Source organism: Bubalus kerabau, chromosome X (assembly GCF_029407905.1).
Source record: "Bubalus kerabau isolate K-KA32 ecotype Philippines breed swamp buffalo chromosome X, PCC_UOA_SB_1v2, whole genome shotgun sequence".
In the NCBI taxonomy this organism is placed as follows: domain Eukaryota; kingdom Metazoa; phylum Chordata; class Mammalia; order Artiodactyla; family Bovidae; genus Bubalus; species Bubalus kerabau.
The window spans coordinates 47,198,993-47,225,773 of NC_073647.1; the positions used below are offsets into that span (position 1 = coordinate 47,198,993).

General features: G+C 48.5%; 2 protein-coding genes and 1 pseudogene across 2 annotated transcripts; 1 reads left to right on the forward strand and 2 right to left on the reverse strand.

Moving 5' to 3' along the window:
• The first annotated feature begins 1,842 nt into the window (after positions 1-1,842).
• On the forward strand, positions 1,843-3,251 carry LOC129639986 (EOLA-like protein; annotated as a pseudogene).
• A 1,173-nt stretch (positions 3,252-4,424) lies between these two features.
• On the reverse strand, positions 4,425-5,852 carry LOC129639086 (heat shock transcription factor, X-linked member 3-like). Its single transcript, XM_055563976.1, has 3 exons — positions 5,370-5,852; positions 4,926-4,975; positions 4,425-4,869 (listed from the first exon to the last, which is right to left on the reverse strand). The coding sequence occupies exons 1-3, from the start codon at positions 5,850-5,852 to the stop codon at positions 4,425-4,427; spliced, it is 978 nt and encodes a 325-aa protein (XP_055419951.1).
• A 4,515-nt stretch (positions 5,853-10,367) lies between these two features.
• On the reverse strand, positions 10,368-17,844 carry LOC129639987 (melanoma-associated antigen 9-like). Its single transcript, XM_055565269.1, is given in 4 exon segments — positions 10,368-10,552; positions 10,555-10,915; positions 11,709-11,801; positions 17,824-17,844. Coding segments are annotated over 4 exon segments (660 nt in total).
• Positions 17,845-26,781: the final 8,937 nt, after the last annotated feature.

A 26,781-nucleotide genomic window follows, 5' to 3' on the forward strand; every position in this document is an offset into this window, starting at 1 on the left:
TTTCCCTTCCCTTCGATCAGGAGGGAAGCATCAGTAAATTCTGGGACCCCCGACAATGGGAGGTGTAAACAGACACCGTGTAAGGGTGAAAACAGACACATGAATATTGCAGACGTGGAGGAGTGTGCTCGAGGTGCCAGGAGTGGAGAAGCCATCCCCCACTCCCCCCTTACCCCTGTGGAGAGATGTCCCGACAGAGCTGACCCTCTGGCTTCATTTGCCAGCAGTCACATCAGGATTGCACCGGGTGGCTCATACTAGGAACCGTGTTGGTTCAGAAGGCTCGGCAGCCGAGGTCGAGATGTCAGCTGACGTTGGCTCTCATGAGGGCTGTGGAGTCTGTCCTATGTCTCCCCCCTCACTTCCAGGGCATTGCTGGCCTTGGTGGGTGTGTCTGGGCTTGGAGAGCTCCGCCTTCCTCTTCACCCCAGTTTCCCCATGTTCCTGTCTGTCTCTAAATATGTCCTTTGTATGGGGACAGCCATCCTGTTAGAGGAGGGTCCATCCTAATGAGCTCACTTGACCCCCATCAGCTCTGTGAAGACCTTTCCTTTGTCTGTAAGGTCACACTGAGGTGCGATGTGAGTCCTCACACCCTGCAAAGGGTCTGAGGTAGGAACACACTGGAATGTTCCAAGGATGGAAGGATGGCCTTCATGGCTACCGGAGGTGAATCCAGGGGCGAGGAGAGCAGGCCAGTAGGGTAGGAGCCAGATCATGTGGGACCTTGTGGGCCTGTGAGAACTGTGGCTCTGCTGTGCGAAATGAAGGAAAGGCCTAAAAGGCCCTGGGTTGGGTGCCCCTGGGACCTTGTTCCTGTCCTCATAGCCATGTGGAAATGGAGGCCCCTTGCGAGGTGCTGAGACCCTGCTGAGGTTCAGGCTCATGGCTCTGCTCCTCTGCCTCCAGCTCCCTCCAGTGAACGGGGACCCCCATCCAGGTACAGGGAAAGAAGTGCAAATGGAAATGTGTGTGTTCAGGTCCCCTGCAGTCTATGCCTCAGTGCCACCTCAGCCATTGAATGAGGTGATGGTAACCTAGTGTATTATTTGAGGTCTGAATTCTGTGATACCTGAATGGTGCCATCCCAGGCCCTGGTAATGACATGGAGTGCACCCATCCCATTAGTTTCTGTTCTCCTTGGTTCTTTCCCGAGGCTCTGGGCAGGGGCCGGGGCATCTGCTGACAGTGGAGGCAGTGGTATGGGAAGGACTAGGAGGAAAGTGGCTCCCATAGGCATGGGGAAGACACCTGGCAGGGCCATCTGAGGTCCAGGTTGCCCCAGGGCCGAGTCCAGATTGGTTAGCATGGATATGCCCTTAGCATCCCTGGGCTAAGATGGGGGATCTGCAGAGCATGGGCAGTGATGGGGTTGTGGAGCTGAAGGGTGGGGTGGTGGCAGGGAGTGGGGGAAGCCAAGCCCAGGACAATGCCTGTCTGTGCCGGGAGAGGACCAGAGCCCTCTGGGCTGTGAAACCAGGAGGCTTGCCCTCCCTCTTCAGTGGTCACAGGGTTTCAGGGCTCTCTGTCTTGGAACTCACCTTGTGCCTCTCTCCCACTGTCCCACCCTCCTTGCTGACCTCCCCACAGACTGCATGTAATGGATGGGTCCTCTGGGTCACCACCCCCCTATCAGTGGACTGTGTGGAGACGAATGGAATGAGCCAGCTCACTCTGACCCCTGCATTCTGTGTCAGCAGATTTGGAGGATGCTCCGGCTCATGGGGCTGAGGTCCAGCCCAGGGCTGTGAGCTTGCAGGCCACTGAATCACACTCCTGACCTTTGTGGTTTTGTGTTTGCGCAGCCACATGAGGCCCTGGGAGCCCTAGGAGCCCTGGGACATGAAGTTCGGCTATCTGTTCTTCCAACAGCCTTATGCGGGTTTCGTTTTAAACGGTGTCAAGAACCTGGAGATGCCATGGTGGCCCGTGCTACATGGTCACCGGCACTGTACCCTGGCCATCCACATGGTGTACCAGGACTGGAAAGACTCGGCCTAGTGGGAGCTGCTGGAGCGGAGGATCAGAATGAGCCCCACCCAGATCCAGGCCTTGCTGGGGAAAAGTTCGGCCATGGAGTGATCGTGGGTAAGTGACACCCTGCCCCATGCTGCCCACATGGGCCCTGGCACTGCCCTGGATCTCAGGTGGGTAGTACTTGTTTGTTTTCTGTTGAACTAGTTGGTGGGGTTGGGCGTGGGGGCTGAGGTTTCTTCAGAGGGACAGCAAGGGTCCATGGGCTGGGAACTGGTGGCACAAGGTGCCTGATCACCACTCTGGGCCTCAGTCCCCGTTTGTGCTTGAGGCAGAGTCGCATCCAGGACTGCACATGGCAATTGTCTGTGTGTATGTGTGTGTCCCCACATCTGTGTCTGTGTGCCTGGCAGAGACCATGAGATGTTGTGAAGCACCCAGCCTAGGTTCCATCCCCACATCGCCTGAAGCTGGGCCTGAACAAGTCCCCTGACTCTCCAGGGATAAGGCCCCACAGCAACACCTGTCTGCTGGTAAATCCCTTGGGGACCTGATGTCTGCTGGCCCCCGCTGGGGACCTCATGCTCTGTCCCTGCGGCCTGCAGTGGGCAGACTGAAAGCTGCCCATGTCCTGGTGGGTTCCTGGAGCACCAGGCCTCTCCATTTCATTTCACACCCTCCCTCGCTTGGCCTCGCCCCGAGTTCCCTTTGCTGTGGTGAGCCCTCAGCCAGAGGACCCAGTTCACCTCAGGTTCCCTCTATGATACAGTCTTAGTCTCAAGAAGGTGCAACTTTGAATGACCTTGTTCTCATTCTGTGTCCTGTCTTTGCACGCAGGTCTTGTGGTCATTGGGGGCACTTTGCTGTGCCTAGAAAACCTTGGTCCCAACCAGGTGCAGGGGCTGGAGAATCAAGCCCTGCTACCCAACCTGCAACAGAAGTACATGACTGTGCTGGCCAACCCCCGCTGGCTGTTGCAGCCCGTCCCTGGGAGAGGCAGGAAGGATATCTTCCAGGTGGACATCCCCCAGCACCTGATCCCCTTTGGGCAGGAGGCCTGTCCAGACTGGGCTTTCGAGAGGAAAGTGACCAAGAGACCAGCACAGGGTAATACCATGCAGTCAGTACCACGCTCTGGACTTGCCCATCTGGTTGTGTTTGAATTGGCCCTGCACTGCAGTGCCCAGTTGGTGCGGGGCTGGGGGCAGGGACTCCCCTTGCTTGATGCTGCTCTGGACTCAGCGAGAGACTCCAGGACTCTGAACTCTATGAATTGATGGTGTTGCCACTTATTTTGGCCCTGCTGAGTCTGGGTGGTTGAGAGAAATGTGTTGTTCGGAAACTGGTTAGTGTTTTTCCCTCTGTTCAGGTCCAAATTCCTAATGTTGGAACAGTGTCCAGTGGGTGATAGGGGAAGGCCGGGGGCGGGGCTGAGCATAAGCAGGCAGAGAGGCCTGCAAGCCCAGAAACAGGCCGTGGTTTGTCCTTGCATGTTACACTTTTCCTACTGTAAAGTGTTCCTTGGCTCTCAAATTATGTGTGTTGGAGGCAGTGCCTGGCCGCGTCACATCCAAAGATAGGCTTCTTTTTTTTTTTTTTTTAATTTTATTTTATTTTAAAACTTTATATAATTGTATTAGTTTTGCCAAATATCAAAATGAATCCGCCACAGGTATACGTGTGTTCCCCATCCTGAACCCTCCTCCCTCCTCCCTCACCATACCATCCCTCTGGGTTGTCCCAGTGTACCAGCCCCAAGCATCCAGTAAAGATAGGCTTCTAAATACAGCCGTGAGGGCAGAGTGACAAGGGCTGGTGTTCACCTTGTGGAAACCTTGTACTTGTCTTTGGCTTTGGGGTAATGCGTTTGCAAGGCACTTAGTGGCTGGGGTGACCCTGCTTTCCAGTGAGCCTCTTGAGGAGGCCCCTGGATAAGGAGCTGGGATGCTCAGCTGCTGATCAGAAACTTGTGGCATCACTGGGGGATCCTTGAGGAGCCTCTTCTGCTTCAGGGTGTATGACTCATGGAAGGTGACACACCCAAGGTCAGGAGCCCAGCTGAGCCATCTGCTGAGCATCAGGCAAGGCCCAGGGACCAGTCCATCCTGGGTTCCCCTCAGCACTCGGCTCATGGGTCAGACCCTTGGATGAGCCTGTGAAATGCTGCTGTTTCAGATGAAAATGGACCATGGGGACAAGACTGAAGATTGCCTGGGGCATGGGCTTCCAGCCTCTTCGAGCTCACCCTGTGCCATGTGTGAATACAATGGACAGATAGAAAGAACATTCTCGTTTGATTGTTTATTTACTCCAATGGAGTTTTCTTGACTTTATTAGAGCCAGAAATCTATTTTTAATTATAAGAGAGTGCTTTTGAGTGTCCCTAGGGATCTGGCAGCTCAGGGATTGGGCTTGTTCTTGAGCTGCTCACAGAGGGCACACTTATAATCTTAGGATACTCCCTGTTCATCCTCCACCTCAGGGGCCTCATCTGGTGCCATGACTAAAAGGCCCGCCATCAGGATGGAGTAACAGGTGTTGTACAAAGTCATCACCGATATGTAATCTGGGTACACCGGGGGGCTCTCGGGCAGTTTCCCTGGGCTGTCCCTTTCAGCAGTAGCCGAGGGCACAGATATGGCATTGCTGGATGTGCCATCTCCAGCTGCCCTGCTGGGGCTGCTCTGCTCAATGGGGAGATGGTTTCCCCCATCCCACTTGGCTACACTGCCCACAGACCAAAGGTCAGAAAACACAAATGAGCACTGGCTGGGGGTTCTGCGAGCAGTTGGCATCCCCTTCTGGACTTTGTTGCCAGCCTTTTGGGTGAACTCGTTGTGGTGGAATTGAAGAGAGTGTCTGGTTGCCACCACTCGCTTCTTTCTCTTTGGAGTTGTTGTTGTGCCAGTGGCAGGCTGAGAAGTTGTTCTGGGGTTGCCTCTCCTCTGGATGTTCTGCAAAGGAGAGGCTTGGCTCTCTGAAAATTGGAGTTTCGATAGATCTGAAAGGAAATGAATCACTTTAGGCATGAGATGGGAGAAGAGCCCTTCCTCACCACCCTCCTCCCCACAACAGTCCAGGCCATGCCTAAGTATGAAGACAAGATCTCTTCATTCCTGGCAGCTTATGAGGCCCTAGCATGTCGCTCCCTAGAGCTCGCCAAGGGCCGTCTTCACTTGAGGTGTTACTGGCCCTCCCTGACATCAAGTGGCCCCTCAGTGTCTGGAGTCACCCCCATGGATCCTGTCTAAGAGGGGTGGTGGAACACAACAGATCCTGCTTTCTCTTCTTTCCTTAACCACCCTCTCATGAGAACAACATTCTCCTGGGAAATGAAACCCATCCAGCACTCAGCTCATCTAGTCTAGTCTCCCCAAAAGGGCTTTCTACGTTACCAGGAGCTTCTTCCCTGCAGAGTGACTTGAAGGCCGGACTTTCCTGAACCCGTACAGGTTCAGTTCATGGATGAAGCTCTTGATGCTGTCTGTCTCGAAGTTCTTGTCCATGCCTCTGCACTGGAGTACCTCCATCTGGAAGAGATCTGCCTCGATGACCACTGTATCTCCCTCATTGTTCCAGTGCACAGAGGTGAAGGCTGCATCCTCCACAATCCTCCAGAGCTTCCTGGGGAAGGACAGCCCAAGGATGGCGTTGTTCTCTTCCTCCTTGGCCATTTCTGGTTTCTGGCCCTGTGGGTGCAGATTGTCATGGAGGCCTGGATCTGGGCTCTTGGGCTGGTCACCCTTCTTCTCCAAAGCCTCCCCTGAATCCAGGGTTGGATCTGGGGAGGAATCACGGGTGTCCCCTGCTGCAGGCTCCCAGTCAGTTGATAGGATCAGCAGGGCTGCCCGTGACTCATGGCAACTCTGACTAGCCATGGAGCCAGTCTAGCTAAGGAGCATTATCTATCCAAGCAGCGAGTGCCCAGGGAAAACGGGCCTCAGACCATGGTCGGGGTGCCCCATAAATACTCTCTGGAGATTCTAGAATCTGGGTCTTGGGACAGGCAGCCAATTAAGTGGTCAGCTTCCTTAACTGTTTCATGATGTCACAGAGGTTATGTGGAGAGGCAGCCCTGGACCTGTGTGGGGGAGGGGGTCTGGGGATGGAAATGGGATCCCCAGCTTGGCTGTTGTCTGACAGTACAGAAAAGTATTTTTCAGGTTGCCTACAAGGGCTCCCTTCTGCTGCCAGGCACATTGTTTCAGGGGCCAGGCCCTCGCTGGGTTGACAAATGTGTGCCTAACTTCACTCCCCTCACTAACAACATACAGGCCTGTGGCTGGCTTCTGCTGAAGGGCCAGGCCCTAGCGAGTCCTAGGTCTGCTACCACCAAGAGAGATCCCAGGAGTCAGATATGCCTCTGGTGACTGTCCCCCCCAGAAGATGGGGTCCGTAGCAAGCTGATTTGCCTTACCTGAGTTAGTGGCTCCCCCATCCTTCCCCCTCTTCTAGCTTTGTTGTCTTCTGGCTGGTGCTGCTGGTTGGCTGGTCCCGCTCATTTGGCCCCAAAGTCAGAGTCCTGTTTTCTTGCCCCCACCGCCCCCCAGGTCAAGCTCTCCCCATAGTAGGGCTGTGCTCAAACATAGTGGTGTGACCTCATATTCCACTTGACTGTTCCCAAGCACCTGAGACACAGATTCCCCAGGATGTCGTGTGGGAGGGCAAAGCTAGGTGCTCCGCTGAGCTCACAGCCTCCTGAGCTCTGCCCACCCACAGGTATCATCCCACTGCAGATGACAGACTGTTCTCTTCAGTTTCCAATTTTTCCCATAAACACCACTCTGGTGGCCCAAGAGTATTCACTTTGGGAACACCTGCATGTGCTTTTCCCATCCCCTTCCCAGAGCCTCAGACTCAGCCTCCCTGCAGGCTGTTTCAAAAGCCCTGTTTCCTTTCCTCAGTGGGGTGGTTGGGCTTCTGCTACCCCTGGTCCTGGCAATCCATGTCCAATTTGGGTCACTTTGGGTACCTTCCCTTTGAAGGACTTGATTGGGGGCTCAAGGTACAGCCAGTTCTTTTGAAAACAGCCACTTCACTGGTCCTCTCCAAGGCCAGCTCTGATCTTCCCCACCCCTGACCCTGTCCCCACCACCACTGTGGACCTGTTCTCTGTTACCCAGATGGCAGGCCCATCGAATGATTTTATGGGTTAGGTGCTTTTCAAGGGCCCTCCTTTACACACTCACTCCAAGGAACATGTCTAAGTTGTTGAGCTAGATGTGACCAAAGGAAGCCCTCGTCAACCTGTATTTGAAAAAGTATGAGAATCCAGGTGTGGGACTGGATGAAACCTGAGTGAGTCACTGGTCTTTACCACATGTGGGAAGTAGAGCAGTGGGTCTGGAGATGCGTGTTCTCTGGTATTTGTGGGCCACTGTTCTTGAAAATCACTGTGTAGGAAACAGACTGGTACCTTGGAAAGGCCCGTATTTGAGGACCCTAGGGCATTGTCTCCCAGTTCTGCCAGTAGCAGGATCATTTTCCCTGTGTGAGGACCATAGCCTGGTATCTGAAAGGGGTGAGCTAAGAGGGTGTGGAAGAAGCTCTCCCAGAGGCCTTTCTGCCTAATGACTGGCGGCATGGATGAGATTCAGGCTTCGACTTGGGCTTCTTCATGGCCTTTCTGCTTAAAAGCAGGTTGACAAAGCTTTGCTTCCAGCCAGTTCATCTGACTGGGACATGACTCTGGAGGCTATAAACGTTGGTGGGGGCCTCTGGTGGCTCCTCTGAAGGTGACAGAAGGTCCTGGTATCTGTGGGCAGCCTGACTAGCTGGTCTTTCTTGCTCCCTCCCACGCTTTGTTCCCCTCCTCACCCCCTGGGTCCTGAGGGAGCTGCCTTTTCTGGGCCCCTCCTCCAGGAAGCACCCAGGCCTTGGCAGTGTGTTTGTGTGTCGCCAAGGGGGTCTTTGTCAGCCGTGGCTCGGGACACTTGTGTTGTGCGCACACAAGCTCTCCTGACGTCCAAGGCCTGCCTTTCTCTAGCTCACTCTCCTGCCCCTATGCTTAGTGTCCACCCCGTGGTTTCCCCAGCCCAAAGGCCCTCCAACTGCTCCGCTCCCTCACTGCAGCTTGGGAGACCTGGAGCCTCAGGGATCCACCTGTGTTCCCTTCCCTCCCATATCGGAGGAACCTCCTGTAGGGTCTTATCCCAGTGGGAACTGGGACCATACAGTCAGGCTTTCCCTCCCTCCTGCTCAGTGATGAGCTGGTCAGCCTGGCAGGTTCAGTTGGGCAGCAGGCCCCATGGCAGCAGCAGGGACAGGGCACCACCCTCAGGCTGGAGGCGCTGGGACTGGACAGAGATGCCGGCCCCGAGCAGAGTCAGTTCTCAGCAAAGCACAGAGCAGCCCCACAGGGCTTCTGATTCTCCTTGTCCCCTTCCTTCCACAGGCCTGATTTTTGTCACCTCAGACGCATCATTTAGCACTGAGAAGAGGAAGGTATGAGAAGTCGCAAGGTCAGGTCATGGCCTGTGGTGGGTGGGAAAGGTGGGGGCTTCAGAGGAATAGAGAACAGGGCTCTGAGCCCACTGCAGCCCTCACTAGCACGTGATCCTGGGAAGATGGCCAAGCCCCGTGGCCTCAGTTCTTCATGTGGGAGGCGAGCGGGTGTGAGGAGCCCCGTGTATTGGGTTGCAGTATGGACATAAGGGATGAGACAGAGCTCGCAGGGCCTGGCAACAGTTGACCCTGTGATAACAGGGCAGGAATCTTTCACACTGTTGCCCCCAGAAAATCCTCCACTGTCCACTGGATGGGTTTGGCTACTTTGTGGTCCAGGGAAGGTTAGAGAATATGCACCTCAATAGGATGTGGAATTCCTAATTAGCCAAACAGGATGTTTCATAAATAAAACTAAGAAACTTTTCCACTTAGACTGTAGTGGACCATAGTGTTAGTTGCTCAGTCATATCTGTTTCTACAACTCCATTGACTATAGATTGCCAGGGTCCTCTGTCCATGGAATTCTCCAGACAAGAATAATGGAGTGAGTTGCCATGCCCTTCTCCAGGGGGATCTTCCTGACCCAGGGATTGAACCCAGGACTCCCACAATGCAAACAGATTCTTCATTGTATGGGCTACCCAGAAAGGCCCATTTCCAGTTAGAGGGCCTGTAAAATTTGGGTGTGGAGGAGTGTTCCAGCAGGACCCAAGCAGCTCCAGGAAAGAGAAGCAGGAACCACTCTTTGCATGTGTCCCAGGTGGTCTTGCATCCAAACACTTACCTTCCGTCATTGCAGCACCAATAAATGTAGAGTCTTTGATTACAATGCCCAATTACAATGAAGATAATTGAAAGCTAGTTAACACCTTGAGTTCTGGGCCCCCAGAACCAGGAAAGAGAGGGTCAGTCCGTGGATTTCTGGGCATCACTTCAAGGGAGTGAGATGGGAGTTTTTCGGGATTCCTAGCAGATAATGGGTAGAAAACACCTGTGCCATCCTTGTGGTCAGCAGCAAAGTGACAAGAGCTAGGACCCCTTCCATGCTGCCCCAAAAAGAGATCTCTCTGGGCTTTATTCAAGAGCCAAAAGGACACCTTACAGCAATGTCCCATTTCCCCTCCCTCCCATGATGCACCTCGTGTGAATGTGGCTCCTAGACAATCGCTCTAGGTATGGGAGTGTCCTGCTTCTCCCAGTGTCCCCACTGCTAACAAAGGGCCTTTCATGGAGCGGAGGCTCCATAAAGGTCTTTTCAATAAATGTGCCAGTGAGGAGGGGGCTGCTTGACTCAGATGAATTGCTACTTCTTTTGATAACCCAGGAAAATCCACATAAACTGAGATCCCTTAGCTGTACCAAATGAACACACCCAAGGTATAAGAAGCAAGAATTCACTACTATCACTTTTTATTTTCTAATTTTTCCACCAACTATATCACTGCTAAATAAATTCACATTTCCAAAATCATTCTAATTCTAATTCCATGTTATCTTGTGCAGGACCACAGAATAAAATGGAAGTGCTCCTACTCTCTCTTACAGAACAGGAAAACTCTTCATCTTGAACTGGTTGAGTACAAACACAGTGTGATGATCAACGTCATTGACATAGTTAGATACTGGGATGCATTGTCTTCTATAAAAAGGAATAACATTTGAAAAATTCCTAAAGAAAACAGAGATGAGCCTCCATGTCATTGTAGAGAACAGGAACACAAAGATGCCACACACCGGGTTCCCCCAACGGGCCCGGACCTTCACTGCTGAAAAGGCTGACTGTTTCCTCTTCAATATCAAAGGGAAGAATCAGCCTCCTTTCCTGCCCCCTAGGACAAGCTGTTGGACATGGGCCGGGAAGGAGCCTGGCTGCTGCTCTGGCTCAGAGTCCTCTTTCCTCCTCCCTCGCAGCCTTTGCAGAGGGGTTGGAAGGAGCTGGGACCACTTCAACCAACTCTCTCCAGATATTCCAGGTCTTTAAACTTGCTGGTCTCCACATAGCCCTGGGGACCCCACAGGAGCTCGTAGCAAGCAGGGTCATCATCAGGCACCTGCCGGTACACCAGGTACCCCTCCCGCACCCACACTTGGGTGAGCAGCTCCCTGGGCTCCCCATAGATGAAGTGTTCTTACCGAGACACACCCTCATCCTGCTGAGTGCTCCCCAGATCTCCTGCTCAGGGGCATGCCCGTCCTCCACAGCGATCAGGCACAGGATCACCACCAGGAGGCCGGCCTTGGGCAACCTCTGCCCATCACTCAGCATCTCACTGAGGGTGAGGCCCAGGGAGGGGACCAGGATATAGGTGTGCTCACTGGGGTCCACCTCCTTCACCTCCAAGCCAAAGACCAGCTGCAAATACTCTGAGGCTTGACCGAAGACCACCAGGAAATGCTCCTGGTAATCTTTGAGCACACTGTTCAGCACTTCTGCCTTTGTGATCGGCTCCTTGGCAAGACACTTGCTAAGCAGGAATTGCACCAACTCATTCTTCTTCACCCGCAGGGCATCTCAGAGCCAGGATCTGGCATCTTCCTGGTCACGTGAGGTGCTTAGCACTTCATCTTGCCTGCTGAGGCCATGCTCTTCATATTGGCTCCGCGGAGTAGCAGTCATGGCATTGGGAGAGGGCCAGACACCCAGAGGGCTCTGGGGGGGGACTGTGTGTTGCAGCAGAAGCCACTTCCTCCAGGGTACCCCAGACCCGGAGAAGGAGAAGGTAGCTGCATCTCCTTCCTCTACTTGCTCCTCCTCCCTCCACCTGCTGCTGCTGCTGGTCCTGCTCCTCCTTCTCCACGTTCTGCTCCTCTTCATCCTCCTCCTCCACCTCCTTCTCCTCACCTCAAATGAACTGTGCCTCCATCAGGCCCTCTTCCTTTCTTGGATCCTGAAAGACTCTCTCAGGCTGGCAGAGCTCATGCATCCCTTGCATGATGACCAGGGTTGAGGTGCAGACAGGAGTGAGGCAGGGGGACAGATGGGGATCCTGGGCCTGCGGGAGAGGGTGGTTGTGAGCATCCTCAGGTGAGAAACCCACCCTGGGCGGTCTGACTCAGGCCACTTACAAGTCTCCCCTTGAGGGGTGCTCTCAGGCCTCATAGAAGAGCTCCTCCTAAGCAGCCTAACCCCTGGCTATCTGAAGCAGGATGTGAGGTGGCTCACCAGTGTGCAGGCAGCACAGCTTGAGGTTGTGGGGCTGACATGGTGGGGAGGATTAGGGCCTTTTGGGGTCCCCACTGTTCTGGGTTGTGGAGTCCCTGGTGCACACTCAGGGTAGCCAACTCACCTTGACTCTTGGCACTGCCTGGACCTCCTCAGCTCTCTGACCTATGGACTCGGGCCTCAGACATCTGCCTTCCCCTGCTGGTTCCTGGAGCCCCTGTGAGAGAAATGGAGGGACAACTCGGGAGTAGATTGTGGCACAGACTTGGGCCTTCTGTGCTGGTAGGAGGGATGGACACTGTGAGGCCCCCACAGGCCACCACCCACAGGGTGGGTGGTCCTCTTGGGGCTTTCTTGTAGTGCCCCCTTTCCCCTGGCATGTCCTGGACCCTCCCCTATGGGGACTTGCAGGGTAGTGACCAGCTGTGAGGGAGCAAGAGGTCTCAGACCAGAAGGTATGTTTAAGCAGGGCAGGAGACGCTACTGATGATGATGGAACAGATGGCGCGTTGGAGGTAGCCTGGAACCAGCCAGCCTAGAGATTTGTTCCTTTTGTTATTTTTCTAACCAGAACATGCTCCTCTTGTCCCTCTGTGGCAAGGGTTGCAGTGCTGGGAGAGGGGAGTGTACATACTTGAGGGATCACAGCCAGATGTGGCCTGACATTCAGGGCTTCTGCTCCAGAAACTTGGGATCCCACCCTGCCCCCAATAGGACAGTGAAAGCCACTTAGGAAAAGGAAGTCTCTGCCTCACATCTGGCTTCAGACGTGATACCACTGAACTTCCCAGCCATAGGTGCTGGCACACCCTAAGGCAAGATGTGACTTGTGGTCCATCAAATCCAGCCCCACCTTAACCCCCACCACCCACTGACTATGGTACAGACTGTACAGTGATGTTCCCCCACAAGATCACCCCTTCAAGACCATCATAGATAATTGATGTACTTAAATGCAGAGAGGCAGAGACAAATGGGAAGACAGAAGGACTGGTCTCCCCTGAAAGACTGAGAGGAAGTCAGTTCAGTTTCCAGTCGTGTCTGATTCTTTGCAACACCATTAATCGCAGCACACCAGGCCTCCCTGTCCATCACCAACTCGCGGAGTCCTCCCAAGCCCATGTCCAATGAGTTGGTGATGCCATCTAACCATCTCTTCCTCTGTTGTCCCCTTCTCCTCCTGCCCTCAATATTTCCCAGCATCAGGGTCTTTATGAGTCAGCTCTTCGCATCAGGTAGCCAAAATATTGGAGTTTCAGTTTCAACATCAGTCTTTCCTATGAACACTCAGGACTGATATCCTTTAGGATGGATTGGTTGGATCGCCGTGCAGTCCAAGATACTCTCAAGAGTCTTCTCGAACACCACAGTACAAAAGGATCAATTTTTGGCACTCAGCTTTTTCATAGTCCAACTCTCAATCCATACCTGACCACTGGAAATACCATAGACATTTATTGCCAAAGTCATGTCTCTGGGTTTTATTTTTTATTTTTAATATACATTTATTTAATTTAATGGGAGGTTAATTACTTTACATATGGTATTAGTTTTGCCATACCTCAACATGAACCTGCCACAGTTGTACATGTGTTCCTCCTCTTGTACCTCCCTCCCACCTCGTTCCCCGTACCATCCCTCTGGGTCATCCCAGTGCACCAGCCCCAAGCATCCTGTATCATGCATCGAACTTGGACTGGCGATTCGTTTCATATATGATATTGTACATGTTTCAATGCCATTCTCCCAAATCACCCCACCCTCTCCCACAAAGTCTCTGCTTTTTAATATGCTGTTTGGCTAGTCATAACTCTACTTCCACGAACTAAGCTTCCTTTACTTTCATGGCTGCAGTCACCATCTGCAGAGATTTTGGAGCCCAGAAAAATAAACTCAGCCACTGTTTCCACTGTTTCCCCATCCACTTCCCATGAAGTGATGGGACCAGATGCCATGATCTTCGCTTTCTGAATGTTGAGCTTTAAGCCAACTTTTTCACTCTCTTTTTTCACTTTCATCAAGGGGCTCTTTAGTTCTTCTTCACTTTCTGCCATAACAGTGGTGTCTTCTGCATATCTGAGCTTATTGATACTTCTCCTGGCAATTTTGATTCCAGCTTGTGCTTCCTCCAGCCTAGCGTTTCTCATGATGCACTCTGCATATAATTTACATAAGCAGAGTGACAATATACAGCCTTGATGTTCTCTTTTTCCTACTTGGAACCAGTCTGTTGTTCCTTGTCCAGTTCTAGCTTTTGCTTCCTGACCTGCATAGAGGTTTCTCAGGAGGCTGGACAGATAGTCTGGTATTCCCATCCCTTTCAGAATTCTCCACCGTTTACTGTGATCCACACAGTCAAAGGCTTTGGCATAGTCAATAAAGCACAAATAGATATTTTTTTATGGAACTCTATTGCTCTTTCCATGATCCAGTGGATGTTGGCAATTTGATCTCTGATTCCTCTGCCTTTTCTATAACCAGCTTGAACCTCTGGAAGTTCATGATTCACATATTGCTGAAGCCTTCTTTGGAGAATTTTAAGAATTACTCTACTGGCATGTGAGATGAGTGCAATTGAGTGGTAGTTTGAGCATTCTTTGGCATTGTCTTTTCTTAGGAATTGGAGTAAAAACTGACATTTTCCAGTCCCGTGGCCACTGTTGAGTTTTCCAAATTAGCTGGCATATTGAGTGCAGCACTTTCACTGTATCATCTTTCAGAATTTAAAATAGCTCAATTGAAATTTCATCACCTCCACTAGCTTTATTCCTAGTGATGCTTCTAAGGCCCACTTTACGTCACATTCCAGGATGTCTGGCCCGAGGTGTGTGATCACAAAATCATGATTATCTGGGTCATGAAGATTTGTGTGTGTGTGTGTACAGTTCTTCTGGTTACTATTTGCGCCTATTCTTAATATCTTCTGCTTCTGTTAGGTCCATACCATTTCTGTCCTTTATTGAGCCCATCTTTGCATGAAATGCTCCCTTGCTATCTCGAATTTTCTTGAAGAGATGTCTAGTCTTTCTCATTCCGTCGCTTTCCTCTACTTCTTTAAATTGATCACTGAGGAAGGCTTTCTTATCTCTTCTTGCTATTCTTTGGAACTCTGCATTCACATGCTTATATATTTTTTTTCTCCTGTGCTTTTCACTTCTTTTCTTTTCACAACTATTTGTAAGGCCTCCCCAGACAGCCCTTTTGCTTTTTGGCAATTCTTTTCCATGGGGATGGTCTTGATCCCTGTCTCCTGTACAATGTACATGAACCTCCATCCATAGTTTATCAGGCACTCTATTTGTCAGGTCTAATCCCTTAAATCTATTTCTCACTTCCACTGTATAATCATAAAGGATTGGATTTACATCATACCTGAATATTCTAGTGGTTTTGCCTACTTTCTTCAATTTACATCTGAATTTGGCAATAAGGAGTTCATGATCCGAGCCACAGTCAGCTCCCAGTCTTGTTTTGCTGACTGTACAGAGCTTCTCCATCTTTGGCTGCAAACGATATGATCAATCTGATTGCAGTGTTGACCATCTGGTGATGTCCATGTGTAGAGTCTTTTCTTGTGTTTTTGGAAGAGGGTGTTTGCTATGACCAGGGTGTTCTCTTTGGAAAACTCTATTAGCCATTGCTCTGCTTCATTCCATACTCCAGAGCCAAATTTTCCTGTTACTCCAGGTGTTTCTTGACTTCCTACTTTTGCTTTCCAGTCCACTATAATGCAAAGGACATCTTTTTTGGGTGTTAGTTCTAAAAGGTCTTTTCAGTCTTCATAGAACCGTTCAACTTCAGCTTCTTTTTCATTGATTGTTGGGGCATAGACTTGGATTACTGTGATATTGAATGCTTTGCCTTGGAAACGAACAGAGATCATTCTATAGTTTTTGAGATTGCATTCAGCTACTGCATTTTGGACTCTTTCGTTTACCATGATGGCTACTCCATTTCTTCTGAGGGATTCCTGTCCGCCGTACTAGATATAATGGTCATCTGAGTTAAATTCACCCATTCTATTCCATTTTAGTTCACTGATTCTTAGAATGTTGACGTTCAATCTTGCCATCTCCTCTTTGACCACTTCCAAATAGCCTTGATTCATGGACTTAACATTCCAGGTTCCTATGCTTTATTGCTCCTCATAGCATTGCACCTTTCTTCTGTCACCAGTCATATCCACAACTGGGTATTGTTTGTGCTTTGGCTCAAACCCTTCATTCTTTCTGGAATTATTTCTCCACCAATCTCCAGCAGCATATCGGGCACCTACTGACATGGGGAGTTCCTCTTTCAGTATCCTATTGTTTTGTCTTTTCATACTGTTCTTGCGCATCTCGAGAGAAGAATACAGAAGTGGATTGCCCTTCCCTTCTCCAGTGGACCACATTCTGTCAGACCTCTCCACCATTACCCGCCCAACTTGAGAGGCCCCACAGGTCCGGGCTTAGTTTCATTGAGTTAGACAAGGCTGTGGTTCTAATGTGATTAGATTGACTAGATTTCTGTGATTATGGTTTCAGTGTGTCTGCCGTCTAATGTCGTCTTGCAACACCTACCATCTTACGTGTGTTTCTCTTACCTTGGACGTGGGGTATCTCTGCATGGCTGTTCCAGCAAAGCGCAGCCACTGCGACTTACCTTGGACGAGGTATATCTCCTCACTGACACCACTCCTGACCTTGAACGTGGAGTAGCTTCTCTAGTCCCTCCTGAGCCCATGCAGCCACCACTCCATGGACATGTGGTATCAGTCCTGATTATTCACTAGAAAGACTGACGGTGACGCTGCAACTCCACTTCTTTGTCCACCTGATGCAAAGAACTGTCTCATTGGAAAAGATCCTGATGCTAGGAAGGAATGAAGGCCAAGGAGAAGGGGATAAGAGAGGATGAGATGTTTGGATGGCATCGGGGATTCAATGGTCTTGAGTTTCAGCAAGCTCTGGGAGTTGGTGATGGACAAGGAATCTTGGTGTGCTGCAGTCCATGGGGTTGCACACAGTCGGACACAACTGAACAAATGAAATGAACTGAAGGCTATAGGGAGAATGCTTTGAACACAAGTTCTTTACGCGTCTCAAAATGGAACAGCAAAAGATATTTCGTTAGCATGATAGATAAGGAGCGTGCACAGCAACTATGTGAGTGTGTGTGTAAATTTGTGTGTGTGTGTGTGTGTGTGTCATGTGTGTGAGATGGGGAAAGAGGTGGGGATGGATGAACAGACAGCCTGATGGAGCAGTTTGAAAAGAAGTGTTTCTTTCTTTAGTGAGCTGATTTTTAGAATGAGCTGTTAAAGGAGTCAGAATTGTCTGAATCTTAGAGCTTGCTCAAGCATGGGGGGAAGCTGAAGTTCAGAGGAGAGAAGCATGGCTATCGTTTAGCCAAGCCTAGTCAGTGGGTATGTTACGGATGACTGTGTGCACTTGGCCAGTCTCTGATATTGTTTAAAAGAGGCCAAATCAGCCCTTCGACAGTATGGTTGTTATCAAAATTGCAAATTCATGTGCTTGATGCAGAATGAGGCATATCAAAACTAAATGTTAGAGTTTGGAACAGGGAAAGATTTATTACAGATTCATACAAAGATGTGCGTGGTTCTTTCCCTAAGAACTCAAAGTAAATGAAGTTTTTCAGTTAAGTATATTTAAAAGCAAATGTCAGAGAGAGTTGTGGTAAGTTGTTGCAGACTTCTTATTGTCACATCCCTTGTGCTCAAAGTTAGGTCATGGTCAGGTAAGAATGTTCCTATCTATCTCTACCAGATGAATATTATTTTCTGTCATCCTTACCCTGTAAAGAGAGAGCAAAGTCTCAAGGCACAACTTTCACTTGAAATGTCCCATCCTGGATAAGCAGAAAGAGATCTCATTTGGCAGCTCCTTAGGGGCAAGGTTCCCACATTCTGCCCAGCTCTCATCGTTGACGGAGCCAGACACCCAACCCAATAGGTCCTGTCTCCTCAGGCTGTCCAAGTGAGGAGACAAGTTCTCAGAGACTGAGGCCCAGGAAGATGGCCACTGCTAGTAGGTTGCAGAGTCAGAGATGGGGGAGAGTTTCACCACTCCTCAAGGCCTGGGGCAAGGCTACTGGAGGGCCATAGTGATGGCTCTGGAGCACTACAAGATCTCATCCTCAGTCAATTCCCTGGGACCTCCAGCTCACCCACTGGCCCAAGTCTGGGTGTTCTCCAGGCCCTCCAAAGGAATGCCTGAATCTGCCTCTTCTCTCACTTTCCAGCTGATGACCACCATATCACCCTTCCTTAATCACTTCCCCAATACTCCGATCTTGACAGTAACTGTGGGGTAGGGCCCACTGTGGTGCTGATCAGTAGCTGAGCAGGACAACGAATGGTCTCTCATTGACAGTTGGCTGCTTGTGAATGGGGCCATCTGAGGCACCAAGCAAGGCTGAGCTACACCTGTTGCCTAGGAACAGGGTGGGGTGAAATGAAACACATCAATTATTAACTGCATAGGGCTGTGCTCACTCTGCTCTGTTACATTGTGAATAGAATAAGAATCACTGTAAGGATAAGGTATGTCAAAGAAGTTCTCCAGGTGGGCTGGCTTTGACATTCTTGTTGGCTTTGACATATTAGCTAAAATATATGCGGCACATGCAATCAAGTGGCAGCTGTTGGAGGGGCATATAGTTAAGCACTGTTGACTGGCGTGACTGGGAATACAATGAAAAGAAAGATGTACAAAAGTTAAACAAGCATGTGAAATCAAAATCTGCAGTGGGAAAGAAGTCCGTCAAAAAGATTAAAGCACACTAGACCCAACGTATCCTTATGGAACAGAGCAGCATGTGCACAGCCATTAGCAGGTAGCCATTGCTTTGCCGTATTACTCCACATCCCATTACTAAGCATCAGGTCTTGCCCAGCAATTGGACAGTGCATCGCTCGATCCTGCCAATAATAAACCAAATATCAGTGAAATACCTGCTAGTACTTCTCCTGCTGAGCTATTGTCCAGCTCCACATTGTGCCTTATCTGATGATAACTGTCAATGAGGGACCACTGGGGAAGTGATTCAGTAAAGAGACATCGCTGCATGCGTCATCTGACCCTTACCTTTGGACAAATTACTATATTTTTTGTTTTAATTGGGAATGTATTTCTGGTAGGTGGGGCAAGTTGAGTTTCCCTACTCAATATGAGAGCTCAAGTGTCCCCAACAATATTAGTGGAGGAGACATTTATGACTTTCTTGGCTCTGATGGGTAATTTTATGGAGACGGTGTATAGACCTTGTGGCAACAGACTGAGTATTCACCAAATCTTGGGGTCCCTAAAGCTCATTGGAGTAGCAAAAACATCCAACCTGTTCTTAACTACCTTTATCCATGTTAAGTGCTTGCTCTTAAGTTCCTTAAGCCCCTCAAGAACCCCCACTAGGAAGAGAGTGGGTGAAAGAGGAAATGATTAGACAACTCGGAGGAACAGATTTGGAATGAAAAGTGTTTGGTAGAGGTTCATACAGGAATGGAGGAGTCAGGAGTGTTGAAGGGGGACATATAAGTCAAAAAATAAAGGGCACTGAAGGAAAGTCTGAGGGTCATGACAAGAAACACCATGCCCCTTAAACACCACTCCCCAGAATCAGACACACAGAGGTGTCAGGGGTGAGAAAGTTGTATCATGGCCTCCCTCAGCACCCACTAACCCATGTTGATGGGCACAGTGGTACATTGTGATGTCTAAGACCACAAAGCCACCATTGGCTGGGGGAGTGCCCAGCTGACCAATCAGATTGAAGGGTGTGGCTCCTCATTGTCCTGAGAATGTATATATAGGGAGGTCAGAGGCAAAGATTCTGGGTTAGGCCATTTCATGCTATCATCATAAGGTAACCAGGAAGCCACGGCAGCCAAGAAGAGTTCCAATGCGGTGTGCTTCAAGGATGAAAGGACAAATGAAGACCCTTTTTACACAGAGATACAGGGGCAGTGTGAAGGTAAGATTATTTCATCTGTGCTCCCCACGTTTTCCATGGAGTTTGCTGGCCAAAACCTCTACACTGCCCTTGCCTGCCAAAAGCCCTCATCAGCCCACATTTCTTTTCATGAAGTCTCCCTCCCAACTCAGATGTTATATCCTTTCTCAAAATTAATACCCTTATCTTGTCTTTCAAGGCATGGAATATGACCTTGAGGGTCAGAAGACCTCTAAAAGGAACCTTGAGAAAGAAAATCTGATCATATGCCACTCAGTCGAAGAAGGTAAAGAAAACAAGAAAACCAAACTGGTTTTTTTTTTTTTTTTTTCTGTTGCTGTGCACGTAAGAAACTGAATCAAAGCCTAAAAGGGTACCAAAATATGAGGCAGAGTCAAAGAAGGAGGCAGAATCAAAAGAGAAAGTAAGCTCAGCCACCCCAGAATGAGAGACCCTGGAGAAGTATAAGCTGGGCAGACAGTAACTGAAAAGAAAAGATCAGACAGTTTACAATTGTGTCTCCAGAGGTCTGCTTTCTTCCAAATGGCCAACCAGGAAAAGACTGACTCTCACACTAACATAGTAAACTGAAGGCTGTGATTAAAATACACATCAAATGGTGAAAAGATGATATTTGCGTGTGTGTGAATTTTCTGATGGGAAGGGAGTGAAGGAAGAAAAGAGGTGGGCACCTGAATGGGGAGGGATATGGGGTCCCAAGAGCTGTGGGAACAGAGCCTTAGGTCCCAGTTAGCCAGAGATTAGAGGTCCGACTGGGTCAGGTGTCTGCACTGAAGTTGAACAACCCTGCTTAACCATTGATCTCAGTGGCAAGGAGTTTTGGTGCGGTATTACTGCCATTGTTTGGGGTGTGGAGTGACATTCGGGTCTAGATTGCCACAACCCAGATGGGAAGAGGGCTTCACATGGGAATGGTGAATGTCAGACTTCCCCTGAGTGAGGCAGGGAGAAATCACCTCCTGGCCACTTACGTCATAATGGGCTTTGTTGCATCACTCACTTATGCTGTCACCTAAAGGTGCTCAGGCGGCACAAAATGCTGATACAACTAAAACCCACAATGAGCAATCCCAAAGATTAAAATAATGTTTGGAGTGATCAGACCAAATATCAATTAGGTCACTGTTATCCTAAGAAATTTGTGGAAGCAGTGTGTTCCCAAGGGCAGGGCAGTGGAGGTGGCCAAATCCTGGTCCAGATGACTAAAAGGATCGTGACACACGGATATTGTTTTTGGGTGGGAGGCACCATCCACTATGGGGTATCCTAGTTCCCCGACCAGGGATTGAACCGGTTCCCCTTCGAGTGAAACATGGAGCCCTAACCACTGGACAGCCAGAGAAGTCAGGACAGAGAATTTTGATAAAAGTATTAAGATTAGAATGTAAAACTGGTCTTATATTTATCACCATCATCTAGTATTTCTAAATAACTACAGTCGTAAAATATTCTTCTCCAATAAACTCTTTTGTTAGTTCAAGTTCTACGAGTTTTCGTGGTATAAAAAGAATAGTATCGAATATTTAATTTGGTGTTTAACTTAATATTGAAGTGTTTGAAGAGTTTCAAGCAGTAGTCAATCAAATACAGAGATATATAAGGTAGAGTCTCTACCAGAGGAATCCCGTGTGGTTTCAGAAAACATTTTAGAAACAATTAAAACAGAATTTCACCATCAGCATCAAAAGAGCTGAGATCAGATTTTAAGTCAGTGCTAAGGTATTTTTCTTCTGGACTGCAGCTCCCTAGTTAGATCTTTCTGGCACTTTAACTCCTGAGAGACACAGTTGATGATTCAAAGTCAGTCACTGAATGTGATTTAAAATCATTAAGAGTGAAAGAGACACTGAGTTTGTTGTCCTTTCAAAGGAAGTGGGAGAACTATCAACTCTGCCTCTGAAAATTAGTCAGGTAAACAGCTACCGGGATGTTATGGACAGAAAGCCCAGATAGGTGGGTGCTGTGATTCCAGATCTGTATATATTATCACCATTTAACACAATCACACTTTAATGCCCTGTTGCAGGACTGACTGAAATACTTGCTGTTAGGGGAAGGTAAAAGATTACTAGGCCTGAAGAGCTGAAAGTGAAAGTTGCTCAGCCTTGTCCGAAGTTTGGTGAACCATGGACTATACAGTCCATGGAATTCTCCAGGTCAGAATACTAGAGTGGGTAGACTTTCCTTACTCCAGGGGATCTTACCAATCTAGGGATCAAGCCCAGGCATATCACATTGAAGGTGGATTCTTCACCAGCTGAGCCACAAGGGAAGCCAAAGAATGCTTGAGTGGGTAGCTTATCCTTTCTCCACCAAAGCTTCGCTGCCCAGGAATTGAACTGATGTCTCCAGCTTTGCAGGAGAATCTTTCCCAAGTGAGCTATCAGGAAAGTCCTGAGATGGACCAAAAGTGGAGGTTAGAGGGCCTTGTTTCCCTAAAGTCGTGCTGGTATATATTTTAATATCCGTGGATATACTGCCACCTTGCAGATAGAATTGAGGATGTATACAGTTTAAAAAGGATCCAAAGACTCTTAGGGTTAAAAGAGAAAAACACTAAGTCATGAGTTGAGAAAGGGTATATCCATTTAGATCAACAACAATAAATAAATATCAGACGCCTGTAGCTGTCCTGGAAAAGGACAGTATATTGTGATTCAAACATGACAAGTCCTATTGCAAATGCTGTGTTGTTTGGGGGTGGGGGGGTTTGCTCATTAGCACTCACAAAGAGTAGTAGAAACTCTTTCTACTTCCACTTATACTGGTTCGCTATGAATAGATTCCAGCTGACCCCTCTAGCTGTGGCCGTAACAACCTCTATTGACTGATACAATGATTTCCCTGAGACCTTCTACTTTCCTCTTTGCCTGTGTCCATCCTATCTTCTGTGACTCAGAAACTAGCAACCATCTGAGGCCAGCCGAATGGTCATCTCCCAAGGAAATATTCTGAATCATTCTCTTGTGTATTAATATTTTCACGTTCTCTAATCACATGCAGTTCATTACATGCAGTTTGTAGGATAGATTTTTGAGTATGTATCTTCTCAGAAATGCATGCCTGAGAGGTAAATGGATTAGAAATCAGCAGTGTGGTGATATAAAATATCATCAGAAGTTGGAATATCTAAGACTGTAAGGGAGAGAATCACTCTCCTCTGCAAGTATGTCCAAGAATCTGTTTGAAAATATAGTAAAACCCATAAACTAGAGAGTGGATCAGAAGTTAATGGAACTTAAATGAGAAGCTTATTTTATCAGTAGTCAAGAGGAACTCTATGTCTTTGATTTAAGAAAACCCATTTGCATGACACCAAATGCAAAAGCCAAAGCTGTGCCCATGAACTCATGATGAGTGCACAGTCCTGCTGGCCCACAGTCTTCTCTTGATTGGCAGAGGTCAAGAGCAAGTCTATGTGCCTAGGGTCAGAATGCATCTGTCCAGGATCACATCCACGTATCAGCGGGAATAAAGTGAGAATCCCCAAACTTTACATGCTCCTGGCCAAGTCTCTCACTCCAGTGCCTTTCTTACAGGCTTGTCACTTTTTACTGCCTTGGCAAGATCACGATTAAGTTTCACCTCACCATCTCTTCAATTAACTGAAGTGGGCAACTAGAAATCTGAATCCCAAAGATTGCAATAGGACCCTTACCTAATACCACATAAAAAACTAAACTCAGAGTTGATGAAAGATTTAAATGCAAGATCTGAAACTGTAAACGAACTAGAAAAAAACATCCTGGAGAAGTTGTAAACATTGGTCTTAGAAGTGATTTTATGTATGTGACACCGAAAGCATAGGCAACAAAAGCAACAATAGAAAAGTAGGATGACTTCAAACGATTAAACTGCCTCCCCTACAGAACATCAAAAACACATCTACATAGAAGCAAAGCTGATGGTAACCAAATGGCAATTGGGGCGGGGGGAAGAATAGGGAAATGCGGATTAATATATATATAGACACCACTATATATAAAATAGATAACCAACAAGGACCTACTACAAAACCACAGGCAACTCTGCTAGAAATTCTGTAACAACTAAATGGAGAAAGAATTTGTAGAGGAATAGATATATATATGTTTGCCTGCAAGCTCAGTTGATTCAGATGTGCCCTACTCTTTGTGACCCTATGGACTGTAGCCTTCTAGCCTCCACTGTCCATGAGATTCCCCAGGCAAGAATACTGGAGAGGCTCATCATGTCCCTCTGAGCATATCTTCCCATCCCAGAGATTGAACACAAATCTCCCTCATTGCAGGGTGATTCTTTAACAACTGAGCCAAGTGGGAAGCCCAAATACATGTATATGTAAAGCTGAATCACTTTGCTGTACACCTGAAACACAACATGGTAAATCAAATATATTCGAATGAAAAAAAAATAAAATTATCGATCAACATGTAGAACAATTAGCTCAATAAACTAATTGGAAAGTGCAGAAAGATTCCCAAACGTACTCTCAAAGAAAGATCCACAGGGACCAGGGTTTAAAGGAAAAGGATGATTCAAGTCCTGACGTGTGCCCATGTGAGAGGACTCAGAATATAAAGGAGCTTACACGGTTGGAGATATGCCCTGGGTGTAAGTGGTTCGAGCCATGTATTGGACACACAAGTCGTGGGGTGTGACACAGGGAAGACAAACACCCTTAGATGGTTGCAGGGCTATGTGGACTAACTGGAGGTCTGTGGGAAGGCCGGACTCCCCCGTCCAGGTGCATGTGCTCAGGGGCTTGATCCCAAGCCACAATGAAGAGGACAGATTGAGACCGCATTTGTGGATGTCTGTTTACTCAAAAACTGCCCACCCTTACACACGCCCTGCTCACTCTGTGTGTCCGATCTGCACTGGAGCAGGGACTGCCATGACCAGGCAGACAGCTAGAATGTGGGAAACAGAGGTGCATCTGAGCCAGTTTGGCATGTGGGTATAAAAGCCGGGGTGATGCTCATGGAGGGCACTTATATAGGCAGCATATCAGGAGAAGTCCTGATCTCTGATGGAGGCCAGATTGCCACAGCAGATAATCCAGTATGTGCCCAGAGCCCATAAGGGCCTCACCTGCCCAATAGCACCCCTCTTCCAAAGGGCAGGGATAGCAGAAGCCTGGGGAAGTGATCAGCTGTGAGGGACCAAGAGATCTCAGACCAGAAGATATGTTTAAGCAGTGAAGGAGATGCTACTGATGGTGATGGTACAGATGGCACGTTGGAGGTAGCCTGGATCTCTGTAAGCAGCCAGCATGGAGATTTGCTCCTTTTGTTATTTTTCCAACCAGAACATGCTCCTCTTGGCCCTGTGTGGCAAGGGTTGCAGTGCTGGGTAAGGGGAGCATACATCCTTGAGGGAACACAGCCAGATCTGGCCTGACATTCAGGGCTTATGCTCAAGAAACTTGGGATCCCATCCTTCCCCCAATAGGACAGTGAAAGCCACTTAGGAAAAGGAAGTCTCTGCCTCACATCTGGCTTCAGACCTGGTATCACTGAACTTCCCAGCCATAGGTGCTGGCACACCCTAAGGCAAGATGTGACTTGTGGTCCATCAAATCCAGCCCCACCCCACCACCACCCCCTGCTGACTATGGTACAGTCTGTACAGTGATGCTCCCCCACAAGATCACCCCTTCAAGACCATAAGAGATAATTGATGCACTTAAATTCAGAGAGGCAGAGACAAATGGGAAGACAGAACGACTGGTCTCCACTGAAAGACCGAGAGAAAGTCAGTTCAGTTTGTCAGTCGTGTCTGGTTTTTTGTGACACCATGAACCGCAGCACACCAGGCCTCCCTATCAGTCACCAACTCTCGAAGTCCACCCAAACCCATGTCCATTGAGTTGGTGATGCTATCTAACCATCTCTTCCTCTGTCGTCCCCTTCTCCTCCTCCCTCAATATTTCCCAGCATCAGAGTCTTTACCAAGGAGTCCGCTCTTCGCATCAGGTGGCCAAAATATTGGAGTTTCAGTTTCAACATCAGTCTTTCCAATGAACACTCAGGACTGATATCCTTTAGGATGGACTGATTGGATCTCCTTGCAGAACAAGGAACTCTCAAGAGTCTTCCCCAACACCACAGTTCAAAAGTATCAATACTTTGGCGCTCAGCTTTTTTATAGTCCAACTCTCAATCCATACCTGACCACTGGAAAAACCATAGCCTTGACTAGACAGACCTTTGTTGCCAAAGTAACGTCTCTGCTTTTTATTTTTTATTTTTAATATAAATTTATTTATTTTAATAGGAGGTTAATTACTTTACGTATGGTATTGGTTTTGCCATTCCTCCACATGAACCTGCCACAGGTGTACATGTGTTCCCCATCATGTACCCCCCTACTACTTCCCTCTCCTTATCATCCCTCTGGGTCATCCCAGTGCACCAGTCACAAGCATCCTATATCGTGCATCAAACCTGGACTGGAGATTCGTTTCATATATGATATTATACATGTTTCCATGCCATTCTCCCAAATCACCCCACCCTCTCCCACAGAGTCTCTGCTTTTTTATATGCTCTCCAGGTTAGTCATAACTCTACTTCCATGGATGTGTGGTATCAGTCCTGATTATTCACTAGAAGGACTGAGGCTGAAGCTGCAACTCCAGTACTTTGTCTACCTGATGCAATGAATTGTCACATTGGAAAAGATCCTGATGCTAGGAAGGAATGAAGGCCAAGGAGAATGGGATGAGTGAGGATGAGATGTTTGGATGGCATCGCAGATTCAATGCACTTGAGTTTCAGCAAGCTCTTGGTGTTGGTGACGGACAAGGAGTCCTGGTCTGCTGCAGTCCATTGGTTTCAAACAGTGGGACATAACTGAACAAATGAAATGAACTGATTGCCTTAGGGAGAATGCTTTGAACAAAAGTTCTTAATGTGTCTCAAAATGGAACAGAAAAAAATATTTCATTCACATCGAAGATAAGGAGGGTGTACAGCAATTATGCCTGTGTGTAACTTTGTGTATGTGTGTGTGTGTGTGTGTGTGTGTGTGAGAGAGAGAGAGAGATGGGGAATAATGTGGGATGGATGAACAGACAGCATGATGGGGCAGTTTGACAGGAAGAGATTCTTACTGTAGTGAGCTGATTCTTAGAAGGAGCTGTTAAAGGAGTCAGAAATGTCTGACTCTTAGTGCTTACTCTAGAGTGGGGGAAAGCTGAAGTTCAGAGGAGAGAAGCATGGCTAAAATTTAGCCAAGCG